The sequence below is a fragment of the Electrona antarctica genome (genome assembly GCF_951216825.1).
Source record: "Electrona antarctica genome assembly, chromosome: 21".
Classification (NCBI taxonomy): domain Eukaryota; kingdom Metazoa; phylum Chordata; class Actinopteri; order Myctophiformes; family Myctophidae; genus Electrona; species Electrona antarctica.
Window position 1 is genome coordinate 18,291,481 of NC_136802.1, and position 20,498 is coordinate 18,311,978.

General features: G+C 45.9%; 2 protein-coding genes across 2 annotated transcripts in view; both read left to right on the forward strand.

The window, feature by feature from the left end:
- Positions 1 to 20,498, forward strand: part of bcl6b (BCL6B transcription repressor) — a 220,277-nt gene that overhangs the window by 108,594 nt on the left and 91,185 nt on the right. The gene's annotated exons all lie outside the window — the stretch shown is intronic.
- On the forward strand, positions 5,961 to 20,032 carry ntn5 (netrin 5; the record flags this gene model as incomplete). Its single annotated transcript, XM_079490417.1, has 6 exons — positions 5,961 to 7,383; positions 10,255 to 10,443; positions 13,822 to 13,971; positions 16,344 to 16,394; positions 17,555 to 17,635; positions 17,787 to 20,032. 6 exons carry the CDS (start codon positions 5,961 to 5,963, stop codon positions 18,404 to 18,406), a joined length of 2,514 nt encoding a protein of 837 aa, XP_079346543.1. The 3' UTR covers positions 18,407 to 20,032.

Genomic DNA, 20,498 nt, shown 5'->3' on the forward strand with positions numbered 1-20,498 from the left:
AAAAGGATTAATGATTGAGCAAAAAGCTTTAAAAAAATCTTCATGGTATTATTTTGTCATTTTTGCGCATTAATCTGTGCGCAAAATAGGCGGTCTGATCTTAATTATACAGTCTTGGGTTATGCTATACACGTATATGGATTTAATTTAACATTTATTAGCATTAAGCCCGAGGTTGCCTTCGGCATCACTCGAACATCAAATCACAATGATTTCATCTCCATCTGTTTTTCAATATCGCATTTGAAGCGAAACCTCCGCGGTAAAGTGCGTTGCCAACTTATGTGAGAGAGGTTGTAAACCAGCGTGGGAAGACCAAAAAAATAAGAGAAATTTGGGCGAGCCTCGCCTTCAGATATCAAGGACATGTGTTGTTTTCTTATATTCAAAATGTCCACATGTGCCTATAGACAGATCGATATGGATATTTATTTATCCCGCGGGCCGGGGGAAATATCAGTTAATCTCAAAGTGTTCCATTCATTTTGACGTTTAGAGTTGGTTCCTGGCTGATGCACTGCATGCATGAGGCCTCATGTGGACATGTGTTTGACAACCTGAAGCAGTGGCAGTGCTTAATGCTTATATCAAAAACGTTTTCATTTTCCTGCAAAGAGGACCCTCAAATCAATTTAACCTGGCGTTGGCGACCCCCGGCCCCATCTGAAACAAGTAGACTATTTTGTATCCTTGGGACTGCACAAGATTTGTGTTGTTCAAATGTTTAAAAAAGATTCCAGATTTATTTCAAGGTTCTTTTTAAAATAACTGATCTACAAGTTCAAAGGGCTTTGAGCTTGTGTAATGCATATCTTGCAGCTGTCTTTATGGGTAAAGACTTAAAGTGGTATAAACCTATTTTGTAACACATTTTGCTGGGGACCACTTGGAACCCACTCATGGACCCCTGGGCGTCCCCCGGGCCCCACTTTGAGAACCACTGACCCGAAGGACATGGGGGGCTCTTTAGCTAAAGATACGAGCGGTGATAATCCATTTTGTACCGTCTGTCAGTCGTACCTCTCTTGCGCCTCCACTAAAATTAGATTATTACAACTAAAACAGTTCTCATGGAATCCCCTCCGCGTGGATTGGAATAACATGCCGCGTGGGCTTCAGTAGGGTCTGCATAGGTTGGCAGGAATGCCTTTAGGGAATATACATATAGCCTTTCTCTTCTCACCCGTTGGCCCAGTGTTGTATTTCGCATCGGTCTAAGGACAATTGGAAATTAACAAAGGTGTCAGGATGAGAACATGCAGCAACAGGTGCCTGGGTTCAGCTTCAAACATGTGGGCTATAGTGAGCTTACATTGGCTAATTGATCAGATTTATTTTAAGCCATAATACACTGGGACAACTTTGCCACAGCTTGCAGAGGTCGAGAAATAATACCCGAGGCCCCCCACCCAGTATTGGCCAATTAAGAGCTGAACTTGATTTGTCTCTTTGAGACTTTTCCAATTCCTTGTTTGTTTAAAGCGAGCCCCGAAATATCCAGTTGAAATGTATCCTACAACAACAGAATGATCAAATTATACAGCGTTTTCATTGTTCCTCGATCCGACCTGCGTGGGGAGTCATATGGGGGGACCCTCTGCTATACGCTATAGTGCCTGGGCAGAGTTGCTGCCCATGACGAGGAATGTTAAAATGCATGAGTCGGACCAAATCCAGCTCATCTGCTCCCCAGCCCAATGAGCCCATAGCCTAACAATTCAAAACAGACAGGCCCTGCAGCTCCCCCCAGCATGCATGGCTAACAGGTAGCGAGGTACCCCCCCCCCCCCCCCCCCCCCCCCCTGCACGAGCACACACACACACACACACACACACACACACACGTCATGTTTAAATGTTAATGAACTCTTTAACATGTGAAATTGACCCTATTTTACTCACTTGAGTTTAATGAACACTATAAAATTTTACCGAGCTGGCATAATATTTTTAAAACCTCAAAGTCGGCAAGTACACCCTACCCACCATGACCCCAAAAAATATTGTAAAACTAAATGACAGATGCGATGCCAGAGGGGTATAAGTATTTGATTGAATACGTTAATTCATTCAACAAGTGAACATTTCTATCCTCTGATGAAGGCCAGTCTGTGGCTGAAATAATATTTGTAAAACCTTAAAGTGGGCCAGTGCACCCTACCCACCATGACCCCAAAACATATTTTAAAACAAAATTCCAGATGCCAGAGGGTTACGCTAAGTACCACATTCGATTGAATACGTTAATTCATGTTCACAAGTGAACATTTCTATCCTCTGATGAATGAAACAACTTGTTGGGGAAAACTAAAGGCTTTTCATGTGTTTTGCACAAGAATAATTGCCATACTTTTACTACCCTTTGTAGTGAAGAACCCCATTGACCACTTTATCTTGAAACTATACTGTCATAATCACGTCTTTGTTTTTTTTGTTTTTTCTTTTATTTAGTTTTGGCATTTTATGCTTTATTTCAGATGTGTTTGTTTTTTATTTTGGTAGAGAGACAGGAAACCAAGAGCGGAGGGAGAGAGGAGAGACATGCGAGACAAGACATCTGTTTGATTCAAACCCGGGTCTTCGTGCTCACTCGGACTTAGCGCCACTTAGTGCGCTAACTGGCTGAGGCACAGGCAGTCCTTATTAATCACTTAAATTCGATATACTTCATTGACCGGGGGTCCCCCAAGCCAAGGTTCCATACTTGATTGGTCTTGGCTTTTTGTACTGTACACCAAATCTCTTAACGGAAACTAGACTATCTACAACCTCACAACGGGTTCCAAATGCGATATGTTGGGAGCTTATTAGATCTGCTATATTTTTGCAGAATGTTCGCCTATTATTGCAGTTTGCTTGCTTATTATACATGACCAGAACAGGGACACTATAGGGTTCATCTCACCGTCAAAGCCTTGCTTGCTCTTTCATTGCTGTTTTTTCCTTTACTTCCATTCACCCTCCATGTCCTGTTCTGTCTTGCACCATTACCCCCCACTTTTAAAAAAAACACACATTCTAAATTCACACTGCCCCTCGAGCAATATCATATTCCATCAAACTATAAAAGGTCTCTCTCGCATCTGACGATAGCATTACACAAGACATTTCGAAAGTAGACTCGCCATACATTATATTGTTCCTCCTTCTCGTCAGTAAAATATCGGCCTGTTCCTTTTAACGGAGAATATAGTATAGGGGGAATGACACAAGGAAGTAAAAATGGACCATGTCTTGTGGAGCAGGTCTTCCAGTGTGAACATGAGGAGCACTCTACCAGCGCCCCTGTATACGACCATGCTGTAAACATGCCCCAGGTTGTCAGCAAGTATTTTTCCAGCGTGTCTGCCGCTACGCATAGCTGCTTTTAAAGATCACCCTCTGAAGATTGTTGTTGATCTCATCGAAGCACTATTTGGGCTGTGGAAGTTCTGTTTTTTGTTTTTTTTCTGCTGCTTTTTTGAAGTCCAACAGATGTTAATGATATTTATTTTTATTTTTCCAAAAATGTCCTGTCACACTGGAAGTGTCCACATTTAAGGACTGTCACAGATATCCATGGTTAAGCACATAAACCGTTCTGGGGGGGCAGGAGATTTGGTGTACACTGTACAGTGAGACGCTGGTCCACTAAGTATATTGTGTTTTAAGTGGTCAAGTATGAATGTTAAAAAAAATAATTGGATACAAACTACCTATGTAGTTGTACATGAATATTTGCATACATGTTCTTCTCATCGAATTGTAAATTAGCCATGAAATGTCACTGACTCATCTTCCGTGTTCTTACCGACACGCCTGCTGTGCCGTGTGAATTTATGGAAAGCAGTGAAGGAGAAAACCACTGAAACCGTATCCGGTGGGTTACATTGGTGGTGCCAGACGGGACGATCTGGTTTCGGAGAGAGGGTCTGGATTTGGCCTCTGGGGCTACATTAACGACCCCACCGGGCCCCTCTCTGAAGAGCATCCATCTATCAAAGCAGTTGTAACTGCCTCAATTAGCCGCTTGTAATGTGACAAAGACAAGTGCAGATCACACCGGGGAATGTTAAACAACTAACCCTTTCTCCTACCATCTGTGCGTCCTTACCGCAGCCATTATGCCTCATGCAGAATGGAGTCTTGAAACTTGTCCTTGTAAGTTGTAGCACAAATCCTCTTACAACCTTTGCCCTCCATTTATAGTCCCTTCCTTCACAGCACTTGATACTGTATAACTAACACCCTGCCTTCCTATACTCGCACCGCCTTCACCCAGGCAAGACACCGATACCGTGTGAAATCAGAGAGCTAATTAATCAAACTAACAATTAAAAGGAGCCCGCTTTTTAGCGGGCGCGTTCAGGTTCCTGCTGGGCATGTCGCGATATGTCTGGAATGCCCAGAGAAGGCACACCGGACCCCCGGAATGTGACATGGTGGCAAAGGGACTACAGTCAGCCTGCTCATCACCTTGGCCACCAGTCGTGGCGTTTCCCATAGCGACGTTCTCAAAACAGAGCCATCCGATACGCCTCATGGTCCCTTTTTGTGCAGGTTAGGACGATCGCCCTTTTTTTTCCGGAGGGAGGCCCATCCAGTATCATCATTCATCCTGGAGGTGGATTGAGGAGCAGCTTCTATACCAGATATTCAATCATGGCCACTCCGTAAGCCCCTCGGAGTGCTTGGTCCTGGGGGAAGCCTCGTATTTCGGCCGCGGGCCTAATTGAGCGAGATGACTCGGCCACTGAGGCTCTCGGGCCCATCCTCCCCAACAGGGTTGGTTTATGCAGCCCGCGCTGTCAGTGTCAAACGGTTGTTAGAGCACCATCAATCTCAGAGCAGTTAAGAAGAATATTCCCAGAGCGGAACGAAAGGGGCAGGTGATAGATGAGCCACAGAGAAGGAAGGGTTGCGAGTGAAAAATGAGGGCCGTTGCTGTCAATGACATGACATGAAAAATGACATCTACAGGAGGGAGGCTGACGTCACGTTGTTAACAGTTGTCTTTGTTTGTACGTTTATGAGAGAGAAGTGATTGGTGGGAATTTGCCTCATCGGAGCTTGGTGTGAAAAAAGTTGCAGTCGTACATCATTTTGTCAGAGAAAGTAGAGGCATTGTTCTGTGTGGGTCTGCAGGCGCAAATTAACTAACCCTCACTGGCATCAAATCTTGACAGTGGGATAAATTACAAGCATCTCCCCAGTCATATAAACGGAAAGGGATTTGTTCACACTGGCCGTATACAAGTCACTGTTTGTCTCAGCCACGGAAGTGCCAGAGAGGGGCTCAAGCCAAACATGCATTTCTCGAGTTCTCCCTGTAAATCTGTCCCTATATGTCTTCAACTCTAATCTCCAACTCGTCTTCCTGCTTCCCCCATTCCTTCTTTTCACTGTGTTTCTCCTACGCTTCATTTTGCTCCTCGCGGTTTCAAGCTCGGGCCCACTGACTGGCCTGCGTACGCTGACCAGTGGTAAAGTGATTTGAAACGAAGGACCATAAACGTGATGGATGTCCTCCAGCTCATGTTGTAGGCCCAGCTGTCGGGTTTGCTTTTTTTGTGGTCCCGGACAGACTTGCAGGGTTTTTGTGCACTCTTCATCCACATGCATCGACCCGTTACGGGTTGAGGGCGTTTCTTTTTAAGATGATGTGTTTTTATTTTTTTCCCTTTTTTTTTAAAAGGCTGTCAAAATCACAGGGTCACACCAGAGGCCAGCAAACACAGGCAGACTTTGAAATGATTTTATTGGTATACTTTTAAAATGGAGACTCAGATGCGGTGATGCGTTAAAGGTGGTTTAGTGTGTTTTCAATGAAGGCACAGGTGATCCCTCTTGGATTGCTGCTCCCTTTGTGTCATATAAATGCATAGGAATGTTATGGTTTCCTTTCATGATTTGATTCCCATGATTTTCTCTTAAAACTCAAACTTGATTTTTTTCCCCCCTTTGTCTATAGGCTCAATGACATGATGCCCCTGCCCTCCTCCCCTCCCCCCTCTGCCTCTGTCCTCCCTGTTGTCCTTCTGCACCTCTTCTTCCTCCCCCCATCCCTCCTCGCCCCCGCCTTCTCCCACTCCCCTCTGAGCTGGACCTCGCCTCATGACCCGTGCTACCACCTCGATGGCCGCGCTCGCCACTGCCTGTCAGAATTCATCAACGCCGCCTACGGGGTCCCCGTCAGCGCCGGCCACTCTCTCCACGGGTCCACGGATCTGGACGGGAACGTCACCGCCCTGACGGATCTCCACAACCCGCACAACCTCACCTGCTGGCTGGCCCAGAGCGGCGGGGATTGGACCCTCACCCTGCCGCTCGGCCGGCGCTTTGAGATCACCTACATAAGTCTGCAGTTCTGCCACCACGGGGAGCCCTCGGACCCCATCTCCATCTCCATACTCAAGTCCATGGACAATGGCCGCACCTGGAGGCCAATGCAGCATTACTCCAGCGACTGCCACGGGATGTTTGGCCTCCACAGCCAGACAGTGGCCCAGACCCGGCACCAGGAGACGGAGCCCCTGTGTTCAGATCCTCGTCCCCTGCAAAGACAGCGTGGGGGCATGGTGCTAGCCTTCTCCACACTGGACGGCAGACCGTCCTCCCCTGACTTCGACTACAGCCCCACCCTCCAAGACTGGGTGACCGCCACGGACATCCGCGTGGTGTTCCACCAAGTGTCCGGGGCGGCCAAAGGCGATGTCGGTCTGAGAGTGGACGATGGCACCGCGGTCCTGAGGTGGCGGCCGGGTGCCAAGGGGGTGGCAGCGGGAGATCAGATGGACAAGATCAGTGCAGAAAACATGCCGGTGTATTCGGAGAGGGAGATAAAAAATACAGAGACCAGAGTTGGGGACAGAGGAGAGAAAAATAGCAAAGCGGGAAGGAAGGGTCACAGAGAGGATGCGCACAACGTGACCAGGAAGGGAGGTGTGGACAGTTCTAACAGGGACACGCCTGCTCCCTCAAAGAAAGGTGGCAAAGGAAAAGGCCGGAGCCGCAAGAAGGACAACAATTTCTGGCAGCCGTGCCCAGACGGAGGCTGTCACTGGACTGTTGAGGGGCAGAACAGAGGCAATAAAGGAAGGGAGTTGAGGAGAAGGAGGAACAATAATAACTTGGGACTTATGTCCCGGAATTTACAAATATTACCGGCGTCTCCTCTTATCTCTGCCCCACCTGCGCGGCCTCCTCTGGGCCTCTCTGACCTGCAAGTGGGAGGCAGGTGTAAGTGTAATGGACACGCGTCCCGGTGCCGCAGGGACGATGCGGGGCGGGCGGTGTGCGTGTGTGAGCATCATACGGCAGGTCCAGACTGCGATGTGTGCGCCGACTTCTACTTCGACAGGCCCTGGCACAGGGCCACTCCCACTCATCCACATCCCTGTGTCGGTAAGTCCTGCTGACTGGCTCATTCTCATTGCTTTGTCAAAGGAAATGATATACTTATTGGGGAATACCATACTCATTTTCAACATTGAACTCTATGTCATTAATATACCTTAGAGTTTCTGTGTGAAAATAATAATAAAAATCACACCCGTTTGAAGTGAGGGTCATGTGGTCAGTACTCTGCAGTACACCTTCTCTATGTCACTGATCACATGACCCCAAGTTCTAGACCTCCAGTTCTAGGCTAAACAGAAGGGGGGGACTTTAATGTTGAAACAACTCTAATGTTGAAAATGAGTGGTATTCGTGTCCCAAGCATTTAGTGACTCACTCATTTTTATCAGTTTATCAATTCATTGAATTTTTCATTTTTTCATTCCCCCCCCCCCCCCCCCCCCCCCCCCCAAACTATTCTTTTGATATTGTGTTTCAGAAGCTTTGTGAGCCTGTAGATTGGCTCTTTTGTCTATTCTTGATAAAGGGCTTAAGTCTCGAGCTCTGACTTGCTGTATATTATGCAGAATAATCCTGTCATAATAACAGATTGCCATCTGTGTGGGTTCAACTTTAGTCATTTGTTGAAATGTAAAAAACTTGAAAGCATACGATACGACATTATAAACTCAGCAACAGAAGTTCGGAAACTTAACTTTGGTCCATTATTTCTCCACTTAAATAATACCAATCGGTATTGTATTTTACATAATTGTAATCGTTGTAGCGGGTGGAATATCCAAAAGCAGCTGCAACAGCTTGGCACCATGCTGGTCATATTGGTCAACCAACCTAGCCACATTTTGCTGTGGGATGGCATCCCATTCCTCAACCAGGTTTTGTTGCAAGTCAGCCAACGTGGTTTGTTGGTTACTCTATGCACGTACAGCATGCCCAAGCTGATCCCACAAGTGTTCAATTGGGTTGAGGTCTGGACTCACGGCAGGCCATTCCTCTCCACTCCCAAATTCTGGAGGTACTGTAGGCTACTCTGTGATGATCCTGGCTCTGTGGGGGGCGAGCGTTGTCATCCTGCAGGATGGCGTTAGGTCCCAGATTCTGAAGATATGGGATCGCCGCTGGCTCCAGAATCTCATCCCGATATCTCACTGCATTGAGAATTGCCTTTAATGATGACAACTTCAAGTTCTGTATTGCCTGTGAGACAGATACTGTCCCATATCATACCAAGCTGTTGTGGCTGCATATGGATCTACTAAGTCCCTAACACTGAGTGTAAAATTAATAAAGTGTAAAAATTGTTGATGTTTTTACTTTTTTCCTTATTACTGTGGGAGAATGCAATCATCCAATCCACTAAGCAACTCAAAGCAATTTTGGCAAAACATTTGGAGGCGCTACCCACACATTTAGCTCATTCCACGAAAGCCTGATACTTACAATCTATACCTTGTTGTAAAGGTGACTAATCAAGGATTACAACGATATAAAATACAATACCAATTGGTATTATTAAAGTGGAGAAATAATGGACCAAAGTTAAGTTTCCAAACTTCTGTTGCTGAGTTTATTTGAGTTGAAAAGTCTGGGGGAACAATTACAGTTTAAAGCCCTAACCACACCAGAGGGTCGCCAGGCAACTTCTTGCAACATGCAACTACTTACAACCATTATTCCCAATGGCAGTTGCAAGGAGTTGCATTGGTGTGGTTTGTTTTGTTGCAAGGAGTTGCAGCTGGTGTGGTTTGGTCCTTGTGAGTATGTTTAATATCACTGAGACAGGAGTTGATCAAAATCCATCTATTCTACACACTAAAATCCAGAGTATTTATTTAACCCATTAAGACCTGGAGCGCATTTGTGTCACCTTAGCTTTTAACCACTTCAACCATTATTTTAAACTTTAGCTGTTGGAAAAATAGCAGATATACAAGCTCATAGCGGAGCACACAGACACATAGGGTTTTTCAGAAAACTGTCATGATTTAGAAGACATTTGTAGAATACATGTTCAGAATCTACAGCTTGGTAGGCTACAGATAACCAACACACCAAACATAGCCAACATAGCAAAATGTATGCTTATCAACAACAGCTAAATATCAGTTAATGTCGGTTTTATTTGCCAATACCGATATTGACCGATAACAGCAAATATCGACTGATACTAATAGTGTGGCCGATACAACGGTGCATCACTAGTTATTTTCTCTCTCCCTCACTCTTCCAGCGTGTGAGTGTAATGGTCTCTCTCTCCCTCACTCTTCCAGCATGTGAGTGTAATGGTCTCTCTCTCCCTCACTCTTCCAGCATGTGAGTGTAATGGTCTCTCTCTCCCTCACTCTTCCAGCGTGTGAGTGTAATGGTCTCTCTCTCCCTCACTCTTCCAGCGTGTGAGTGTAAAGGTCTCTCTCTCCCTCACTCTTCCAGCGTGTGAGTGTAAAGGTCTCTCTCTCCCTCACTCTTCCAGCGTGTGAGTGTAATGGTCTCTCTCTCCCTCACTCTTCCAGCGTGTGAGTGTAATGGTCTCTCTCTCCCTCACTCTTCCAGCGTGTGAGTGTTGTAATGGTCTCTCTCTCCCTCACTCTTCCAGCGTGTGAGTGTAATGGTCTCTCTCTCCCTCACTCTTCCAGCGTGTGAGTGTAAAGGTCTCTCTCTCCCTCACTCTTCCAGCGTGTGAGTGTAATGGTCTCTCTCTCCCTCACTCTTCCAGCGTGTGAGTGTAATGGTCTCTCTCTCCCTCACTCTTCCAGCGTGTGAGTGTTGTAATGGTCTCTCTCTCCCTCACTCTTCCAGCGTGTGAGTGTAATGTTCTCTCTCTCCCTCACTCTTCCAGCGTGTGAGTGTAATGGTCTCTCTCTCCCTCACTCTTCCAGCGTGTGAGTGTAATGGTCTCTCTCTCCCTCACTCTTCCAGCGTGTGAGTGTAATGGCCATTCGACTAAGTGCCGGTTCAGCATGGAGGTGTTCCAGCAGTCGGGCCGACACAGCGGTGGCGTGTGTCAGAAGTGTCGTCACCACACCGCCGGACGCCACTGCCAGTACTGCCAGAATGGATACACCCGTGACCATGGCCAGCCCCTCAGCCACCGCAAGGCCTGCCAACGTCAGTTCTTATGGCTTTCAGTGTGTGTGTGTGTGTGTGTTAACTAAGGCTGCACAATATATCGTTATCGTATCGTTATCGAGGTATGAACATGAGCAATATCAGTATCGCAAAAGTGCAACGGTGGCCCGGACAGTTAGCCAGCCTGACGGCATGCGACTCCCGATCCCGACAGCCTTTTCCCGCATGTACAGTAGCTAGTTTGATGTGTGTGGGGCCATGGGCGGGGGACCCTGTGTGTTTGCACAGTTTAAGTAAACGCTATAAGCAAAGCACCTGCTCCGTTCCATTACAAATTAATTAAAAAACGATTCATTTTCTCCCGCTCTATTTCTCATTCCAAGTGCATTTGTCTTATACTGTATGTAACGCTATTCCAAAGCCCCCTCAGGTACATGGGGTGGTATAATAATTTTTTCGGTGGGTAATCTTGTTGAGCTGGTCATTTCGAAAGTATAGCTCTCAAGTCAAAAAAGTGTGGGCACCCCTGCGGGCGTAGTTGGTGCGTCTGAACTCTGCATGGGTTTTCAAATGTGAGTGGCGACGATGGCCGTGACAGACACAGTGTTTATATATGTGTCTGTCTGTTTGAGTACAGGTCTGTATGTGTGTAGATCTATGTTTAATATGCCAGCTCTATCTGTGTGTGTTACTACTACATCTCTGGACGTGTTTATGGGGTGGTTACATTGTGAGAGAGAGCAGCTATTCCTATTCCACGCACGCACGCACGCACGCACGCACGCACGCACGCACGCACGCACGCACGCACGCACGCACGCACGCACGCACGCACGCACGCACGCACGCACGCACGCACGCACGCACGCACACACACACACACAATGCGCATACTCTTGGCAACACAGGACATCACATCACTTTACTGTATATGTCTCACTGGCACTTTCTATATGACTGAATATACATTTTATATTTACACATTTTATACGTATACTTGCAACAAGAGACTGAGGACAAGAGACACCTTATGTATATTTGATGTTTGCCGTTATTTTGTCATTTTGAATGATACTTTTTCTTATTATCTTTGATCTTTTAAGCTTGTATGGAAAATAATAACACACAGCCACGCACACACACGTGCCCATGCATGTATGCACACGTGCACACACAGACGCTCACACAACACACGCACAGAGCCCCCTATAAGCTGTGCTGCCTGTCACCTGTACCCATGTCATTACCACTGGCAGGCATCTGCATCTGACCTGTGACCTTTGACTTGTCACATGTCCTAAGTGACTGTGACACTCAGGCATGCTCGTTGGGGGCTTGACCGCAGGCCTAATATAACCTCTGTTCATGGGGGGCGCTTTGGGTGGCAGGCGGGACACACGTCCTACAGACGTGTGTGTGTGTGTGTGTGTCCGTATACATTCCTGGTTGTACGTACATGCACACAGGGGTCATCAATATGTCAAAATGAATGTGTCCGTGTGGCCAGGGACGTGCAGAGAGTGTCAGAGAGGCGGGGGCTGAATTCCCGTAATAGGGCAATTTTGCACAAGAATTGCGAAAATGGCAGATCTACAAGCTCACAACGCGTTGCGCTGCGACATGTTGAGAGCTTGTAGATCAGCTATTTTCGGGGTGTAACCCAGCACTCTTTTGCTAGTGGAGATGCGGTGTACAACATGGATTTCTAAACAAATTTGTTCAACGCAAAATGCTGTGTTCAAGTTCAGGAGACTTCGGGAAAAAAAAGCAATTCTCCTGAATGCTGCCTTCCGGCATGGCATGGAAAGGAGTGGCATTTGCATTTCTTTCACCATGTAGTAAATGCTACTTTCGTGGTCTGGAAAGGGCAGTTGTTTTACAGACGGGTAAAAGGGCAGGGGCTGAAGCCCCCTTTGATGTCTATGTGTGGTGTGCACGTTCCTGCGTGTGGCAAACACTTGGGTCTTGTCTGTGGCAAAGTTTAGATGTTCTTTTCTACACGCCATTATAATAATAATTATAATAATATCAAACTGAATGTCAGTCTCCAGGTTTTCTTCAGAATATGTATGACATCTTATTTACTGCGACACTATAATGGCACATTGTGAGTCCACTAGTACTAGTGCTTCTCAAAAGCTTTATTTTGCAAGAATACAAATCAAATCAAATGGAACCAAATGGTCCACTCATTTTGTATGTCCATGGTATTTTTGGTATTTTTTTTTTACAAAAATGTCCAACACAAGCCAGATGGCGATGACCCCTGCATGCACATTCTCGATAAAAAAAGTGCCCAATAGCTGTTCTTCTGTTTTGACTGGAAGATGTCATCTCAAACATTACGATGAAGTTAAGTCAGGTTAGCAGACCAGTGTAAATACTCACTTCCAAGTGTCTCCAACTGAGAAAATATTTTGAAATTCTTCATTAATGATGGTGATATTACTGAAATGGTTACCACGTTGTAGGTCCGTGATCCCCTCGTTCCGTGACACTTTAAATGGTCATTTAATGGATGGATTCTCTCAGAATTTCCGAGCACACAAACACACAGTTTATGTTGTTGATGTTCCACTGATTTACATGACAGAGACCAGTGGCAATGGGAATAATCATTTTGGTCAGTTTGTCAGTGTTTGGACTAGTGGTGAGGCATTGTTTAAACAGTCCCCCACTGGAGTTAGAACAGAGATGCTTAAGTGTTTTTTTTTGTTTGTTTTGTTTTTTTTGCTTTAGGAGATGGTTCAGGTTTTGATGTTTGGTTTTGATATTACACATATCAAGGTTATTGAATCAGCACTACAGTTCTGAACGTTTTTGTAGCAATGCTAGTGGAAACTAATGGGGACATGCTGCATTACTTACTGTACTGGGCTGGCTAGTGTAAACCATTGGTTCCCAACCTCGTTTATACTGAAGTACTACCTCAGACAATATTTGACTCTTCAAGTACCACCATAATAAGTAATGTTAAAATACAGGAGCGTATACCTGCCCTTTTTGTTCTATTCCTAAGCATAATTCTGCTGCTCTGACAAAACTCTGTCTAATCACTAATCAGCACAACTGATGATATTTCCAATGTGATTAATCCGTTCTCAAATCTTCTATTAACGGCTAGGTTAACAGCCGTTAACCTTTTTTGGGCGACTCCTCTTTGTACCACCAGAGGGGGGCTCAGGTACCAGTGGTTGGGAACCTCTGGCGTAAACGACACCTTGCCTTTGTACTGTACCGCTTAATTTAATCAGATTAGATACAGCCTTTCCTCTCTTCCATCTCTTCACCATTAAAACCATCATGATGCAGAGAACAATCGCAAATTACAAAACATGATATTTTCTGATGCAGACGAGCTGCAGTGCAGTAACCTTTGTTCATTCTCTTGTATCCATCTCTCGTGTTCTTCCTCAGCGTGTCAGTGCCACCCCCTGGGAGCAGTAGGTCGCTGGTGCAATCAGACGACGGGTCAGTGCCTGTGTCGGGACGGGGTGACTGGGCTGAGGTGTAACCGCTGTGCCCCAGGCTACAAACAGGGCAGATCCCCTCTACGACCCTGTATACGTAAGTCTGCAGCATTCACGGTTCCCCATAAATAACGAGTATTCAACCGTCAGCCATGTTGGATGCTTTTATGAAGCTTTGCCTGTTAATCAAAAGATCGATTTGCCAAAGTCTCAACTGATAATCCATTTTCTTAACCCATTTTGACCTGAGATCAGATTCTAAAAATGTCTTCTACATCCTGACAGTTTTCTGAAAAAGCTATGTTTCTATGTCAGACCTACAAGCTACAAGCTACAAGCTCGTAGCGCGCCACTCGGTGGCACGCTATGAGCTTGTAGATCTGCTATTTTTCAAATGATGCAGACATCATGAAACAGAATCATTGGCCATTGGATATGAGCCACTTCCCTGATCTCTGTTGGTTCTCTGCTCTACATGTAGGCTAAAGTGTCTTGAGACAACTTGTTGTGATTGACACTTTAATAAAAATGTAATTGAATTGAATTGGTTTTTCATAGTAGGTTAATCTTGACAGCCATGATAAAAATAAATACTTCATAATAGCAATCTTATGTTCTCCTTCAACCTCATTTGCTCTTGAAATAAATGGATTAATCTTCCAGTCGAGTGGTCTCGGCCTTCATCAAATAGTAGCTTAAAATGAAAGATGCCGCTGTGGTCTGTTCTAATTCATCCCAGCCTCCCGGGGTGTCCTGTTGCCGCCCTCCCCAGAGGCCTTTTCCACAGCAGTGTGAACATGAGCCTCTCTTAACGCCAACATCATCTCCACCTGATCTAGGATCAGCGGCAGATCAAGTAGAATTGTGACTTGTATGAATCCCTCTCCGTCCACCGTCACCGCGTGCCAGGCTAGCGTCACACCCGCAGCAAGCCGGCGTGAGCGCTAATCCACGTGTGTTTCCTCTGGCTAATGGCGTGAGTGCCGCCAATGACAACAGGAACTCTGTGGGCTCGGCGTCGCCGTGTATAAGCCCCAATCAGGTGACCGATCCGAGGGAGATGGCAAGGTGGTGAGGTTCACACCTGTCGCACGGCTCAAAGAGCTTGCCGTCAGGAGGCCCAGCAGACTACCCATAACTCTCCTAGTGAAAGCAGCAAGTGAAAGAAAACCTTGTTTGTTTTTACTGCCAGAGCATGTCCAGGCTATGTATAGCATTCCCCTGCTCCTCCGCTCCAACAAAAAGGCAAGCAGCAGCCAGGCTAAACTTAAACCAAGTTAGCACCCTTTATTCCCTACCTTGAGTGATCTAGGAAGTAAACAGAGTCAGCCATGCACACACGCACGTACGCACACACACACACAGAGACTAGGAAAAACAAACTGACATGAGAGGCAGGCTGTATAGAGCTTTGAGGTGACCCCATTCAGGTGTCTATTTATTTTAAATCCCTGTCCAATGTTGTGTACTTCATGTACGCGCCCGGCGCACCGCACACACATAAATCGTCTAACATCAACGTGACTTTGACCTATGTAAGTATATGTGCACAATGCTGTGCAGACACACACACACACACACACACACACACACACACACACACACACACACACACACACACACACACACACACACACACACACACACAGAGTTCTTCGTTCCTTTGGGTGCTGGGGGCGGCGTGGGGTGTGCACACAGTTGGATGTGGTGTAGAGTGTCACTGGCCCAGTTGTGTCAGAGCGAATAGGGAAAGGACATGACTGGAGTGAGCTTGGTAATATATAGTTGTCCTGTCACACTCTCTCTCTCTCTCACACACACACACACACACACACACACACACACACACACACACACACACACACACACACACACAGTTCGGTACGATACGTGCGATACGTCCGAGCGCAAACCCAGACCAGATAACCTGTGTTAGTTACTGGCTCATAATAACAATAAGTGGCTGTTTGACCCTACAATACTGTGCACTTAGATACAAGATTTCAATATGATAAGAAGACTCAAATTGTCAGAAGTCAAAACGAGAAATAAATACCAGCGCAAAATAGTTACTCAAGTTACTCAAACAGTTACTCAAAGTGATGAGTGTGTCCTCAAGCTGAAGTCAAAGGGTTTATTTATATTTCTGTAACCATAAAAGGACCACACACAAACACACACACACACACACACACACACACACGTGTGACACGCGCACACACACACACACGACACAAAGCAGTTTTGACACATACTTATCTTCTGCGTGAGCATTCCTCACGCACCAAGAGGTATTCACGCATAGCACACATATTCACATTCTTGCTCTCTCCCCACACACACACACACACACACACACACACACACACACGAAACCTGTCACTTAGTGCACACAGCCAACTCATGTGGTCAAGGACAGGCACTCATTGCGTTCCTCTCACCTGTCTGTGCTGACGTGTTTGTTTGTAGGCATTCAAGAGGTGGCCCCAACACCAGTGTTCCAACCCCAGTACAGCATAGGTGAGTGCATGCATAGTTCTATTAAACTCTTTATTTTTCCACATGAAATCATTTGGGGCCTGCCATAGCTGAATGGTTAGAGAGCCCGCCTGGGAAGCCGGCTATCTCGGAGGTCCCAGCCTAGGTTCGATTCCAGACCTCAGCAATCAAAGTGTCCCTGCAAGACAACCCCATAACTGGTCTAGGGTTAGGTCTAAATACAGACATAAGATGTGCACACAATCTTCTCTGTGAAGCTGAAAATAAGTATGAAATAAGTACAAAAAACATTAAAGGACCATTCACCACTTTTCAACCTTCAATCTTCATATAATGTTCACTAATGTTCATGATAAAATAGCACAGTTATTTTATCTCAGTCTGTATCTCATAGGAGGGCTGTTCAGAAACCATCTTTAGGCAGATTTTATTTTATTTTAAAACGATGGCTTCCATTTTCACATTGCAACATTTGAGGAATAGAAAGCCTGCAGTTTATATTAGCTTGGATTCCCCATCGATGATGTCACACACAGGTTTCTGAAATGCCCACAGCCGTTCCATGAGACACAGACCGAGTAGACCGAGTAGAAAGATATTTTATCATGATTATTAGTGAAGACCAATTATATGGAAATAGGTTGACAAGTGGTGGTCCTTTTAAACATCCCCATTTCGATCGAGGTGAGACCTGGGAGATGATATTTTGTGCCATATTGGTAACATCCCAGTTTGTCTGGATGTTACATTTCCTTTCGAGATAATTCATTGAGTCGTAAACCCAACTCCATTGATTCTAAATTCTAATTCTGTGAAGCTATCTTTTTAAGTAGAATGGAGATGCAGTGGCATTTATCACCCGGTGTCATTTGTCCCACTTGTACACATTGATTAGGTCACTGTGCTCTGCTGCTAGAACAACATTACATTAGGCTCCATCATCTCTGGACTTCGCTGTATTGACTCCATACCACCCTCTAGTGGCTATGCATGGCACGTTCCACCTGTTGCAGAGAGGGTCATCTGTTAGTCACAGGATACTGTGATGACAAATAGAAGCAGCCATATTGTAATTAGTGGAAAAGACATGTGCTGATATATGCCAGTGCCTACTACTATGAAATGACTCTCCCTCTCTCTCTCTCTCTCTCTCTCTCTCTCTCTCTCTCTCTTTCTCTCAGCGGAAGAGTGTGTTTCATACTGCCAACCCTCCCAGGTTAAAGTCAGAATGAACTTGGAGACCTATTGTCTGAAGGACTATGGTTAGTGTTGTGTTGAATTGAAAATCACCAATTTCCTTGGATACTTAAACTATCATCATCAGTTGCTATTTGCTAATCATTTTGTCAGTATTGAGTATTGACAATACTAAAGAAAGAGCAAACGATATTAACTCTTTGTTGTCTCTGTTAGTCTTAAAGGTTCAGGTGAGAGGAATGGAGCGTTCGGGCCCGTGGTGGCAGTTCTCCGTCTTGGTGCAGACCATCTTCCGCACGGGGTCCACCTCCCGCGTCCGCAGGGGCGCCCAGGCGCTTTGGGTCCCCGACCGCGACCTGGGCTGCGGCTGCCCTGCCCTTCACGTGGGCCGCACCTACCTGCTGATTGGAGCGGAGGAAGGTGGGAGGGGCTGGGGCCCAGAGGAAAGCCGCCTGGTGGCCGACCGCTCCACGCTGGCTCTCCAGTGGCGGGAACACTGGAACTCCAAACTGCGGGGTTTCCGCGGGCAGGACAAGAAGGGCCGCTGTCCCCCGAAGTCGGCCGACCGCCACCACCACCATCACGGGGGCGGCGCCTCCAAACACGAGTCTGGCTACATCCCCCCGCACCTACTGACTGAGAAAGAAACGCAGCCTCGTCACAGCCCAAGCTCGGAGACTGTGAGCCACCCGACCAAGGACGCTGATAGCACTGTGGCGCCGGGAACACGCACGCGCGATGAGGCTGAGGCCTCGCCTCGACCTGAGAGTGCTGCGGAGCAGACCGCCTCACCGTCATTACCCTCTCTTGTGTGCTCTACCCAAAGTCCGTTGTGAAACGTAGGAAGAGCAGAGAAAAGTGAGTGAATCACAAAGCAAGAGAGGAACAGATGACACTCCACTCTGGTCCCAAAAAGTCAGAGCTTTCTGTAGACACTTGACAGAGAGAGTGAAAAAAAAAACAGAAAGGAGGGATCAGGAAGATGTTGTTTCTTGCATTTCTCTCGGTATGTGTCTGCATAGGTGAAAGATGGGAGAGAGATCCGAATTGAATTTCGTCTCTCTGCAAAGGAAAGAGAGCTCAGAGAAACAGTAGTGTGTGTAAATGTATACTGTAACTGTGAATATGCTCACACACACGCACTTACATACTTTAAATGACTGATGTGATCATGTGATGTCTAGAGGCAGAACTAATGTGGCAAAGAAACACTTATCGATCGCTCATTTGAGCTTCGACATCTCAGTGGTGATGCTGAGGGGTAAAGGTTCAAACTGCAATCCGGAACTTATTTTAGTGATTAAAATGACATTTTGACCAATCTGTATGGTAGAGTATGTTATACAACTCTGCAGTGGTAAAATGCTAAGTGGTAAATGGTGCATTTATATAGCACCTTTATCCAGGGCGCTTTACATAGATTGTGCATCAATTCACCTATTCACCCATTCACACACACATTCATACAGCGATTGCGACAAAAACCAGGCAAGGCACTAGCCAGCACATCAGGAGCAATTAGGGGTTCAGTATCTTGCTCAAGGACACTTCAACACTAACTCTGGGGGAGCCCGGGTTAGAACAGGCAACCTTGCGGTTCCCATCCAGCCACTCTACCCCTGAGCCACCACCACCGACCCGTGGCCGCAGGTGGTCTACCTACTCTTCCATAGACAAATCTTGACCCTGTGTTTGAGTAGGACACTACTCTGTGTAATACCTCCCCTACGCAAACTGACCTTCAGTCTTGGCTCAGTAGTAGGAACATGGCTCCTTGAATGAGAGACCCATTGCAACCCTGGGTGTATAGAGCGTCGCAGTCCCCCCCTTTCAGAACGACGAGGGCACCAGAAGAGAATTTCCCATTCATTTTTTCCATAGACGTTTCAAAAAGTATTTATTTAAAGACCTGTAAGTCTCGGACAAAGCCAACAGCCAAGTTGACAAATCATGACAATAAACACATTTTTGGGGCCGAACAAATAATTTAGAAAGAAGAAAAACAAAAAAAAATAAATGTGTTGTATCCTGCCCTTTTTTCCTTCTAATTATGTACGGCCCAAAGAAATGTGTTTATTGTCATGATTTGTCAACTCGGCTGTTGGCTTTGTCCGAGGCTTACAGGTCTTTAAACGTCTATGGACGAATGTATGGGAAATTCCCACGACGCTCTACAAATCTTATGGATTGCAGCTTTAAATTAATTGGGTTTATTTGACCTGTCTAGATGTCATTCGCTGACGATGAGTTCTGCACTTGCAGAATGTGGCAAAAGTTTCACAGATGTAAAAGAATATATATATATATACATAGAATATGTGTATAAATACATAAAATAATAGTATAATGACCTTATGAGGTGCATTTCTGCACCCAGAGATTATACAGTATGTGATTGTATATGTGCTGTTTGAAATGTCATATGGTTTGGAAGTTCCATAAAAAAAGGTTTCTTCACACAATCTTTGAATCGTAATATTGCATTGAATACAGTGTTTGTTTGTTATCTTTAATCCAAATAACAGCAGTAATGAGTAGTATGCTACTAAAAACTATAACCGTAAATTAAGACAGTTTCTTCTACATCACAATTGCCATGGGGGTACAGAGGGATTATTCAAAGATTTAACTGTTAGCTTTTGTTCTGGATGTGAATCCTCTCACACACGCACGCACGCAGGCACGCACGCACGCAGGCAGTGCCAGGCACGCACGCACGCACGCACGCACGCACGCACGCACGCACGCACGCACGCACGCACGCACGCAGGCACGCACGCACGCACGCACGCAGGCAGTGCCAGGCACGCACGCACGCACGCACGCACGCACGCACGCACGCATCAGGTTTCATTTAGTTTTCATATGAGACATCCGTGCTCACAACTTGCTTTTAAGATTCCTGATTGAATCCTTTATATTCAACAT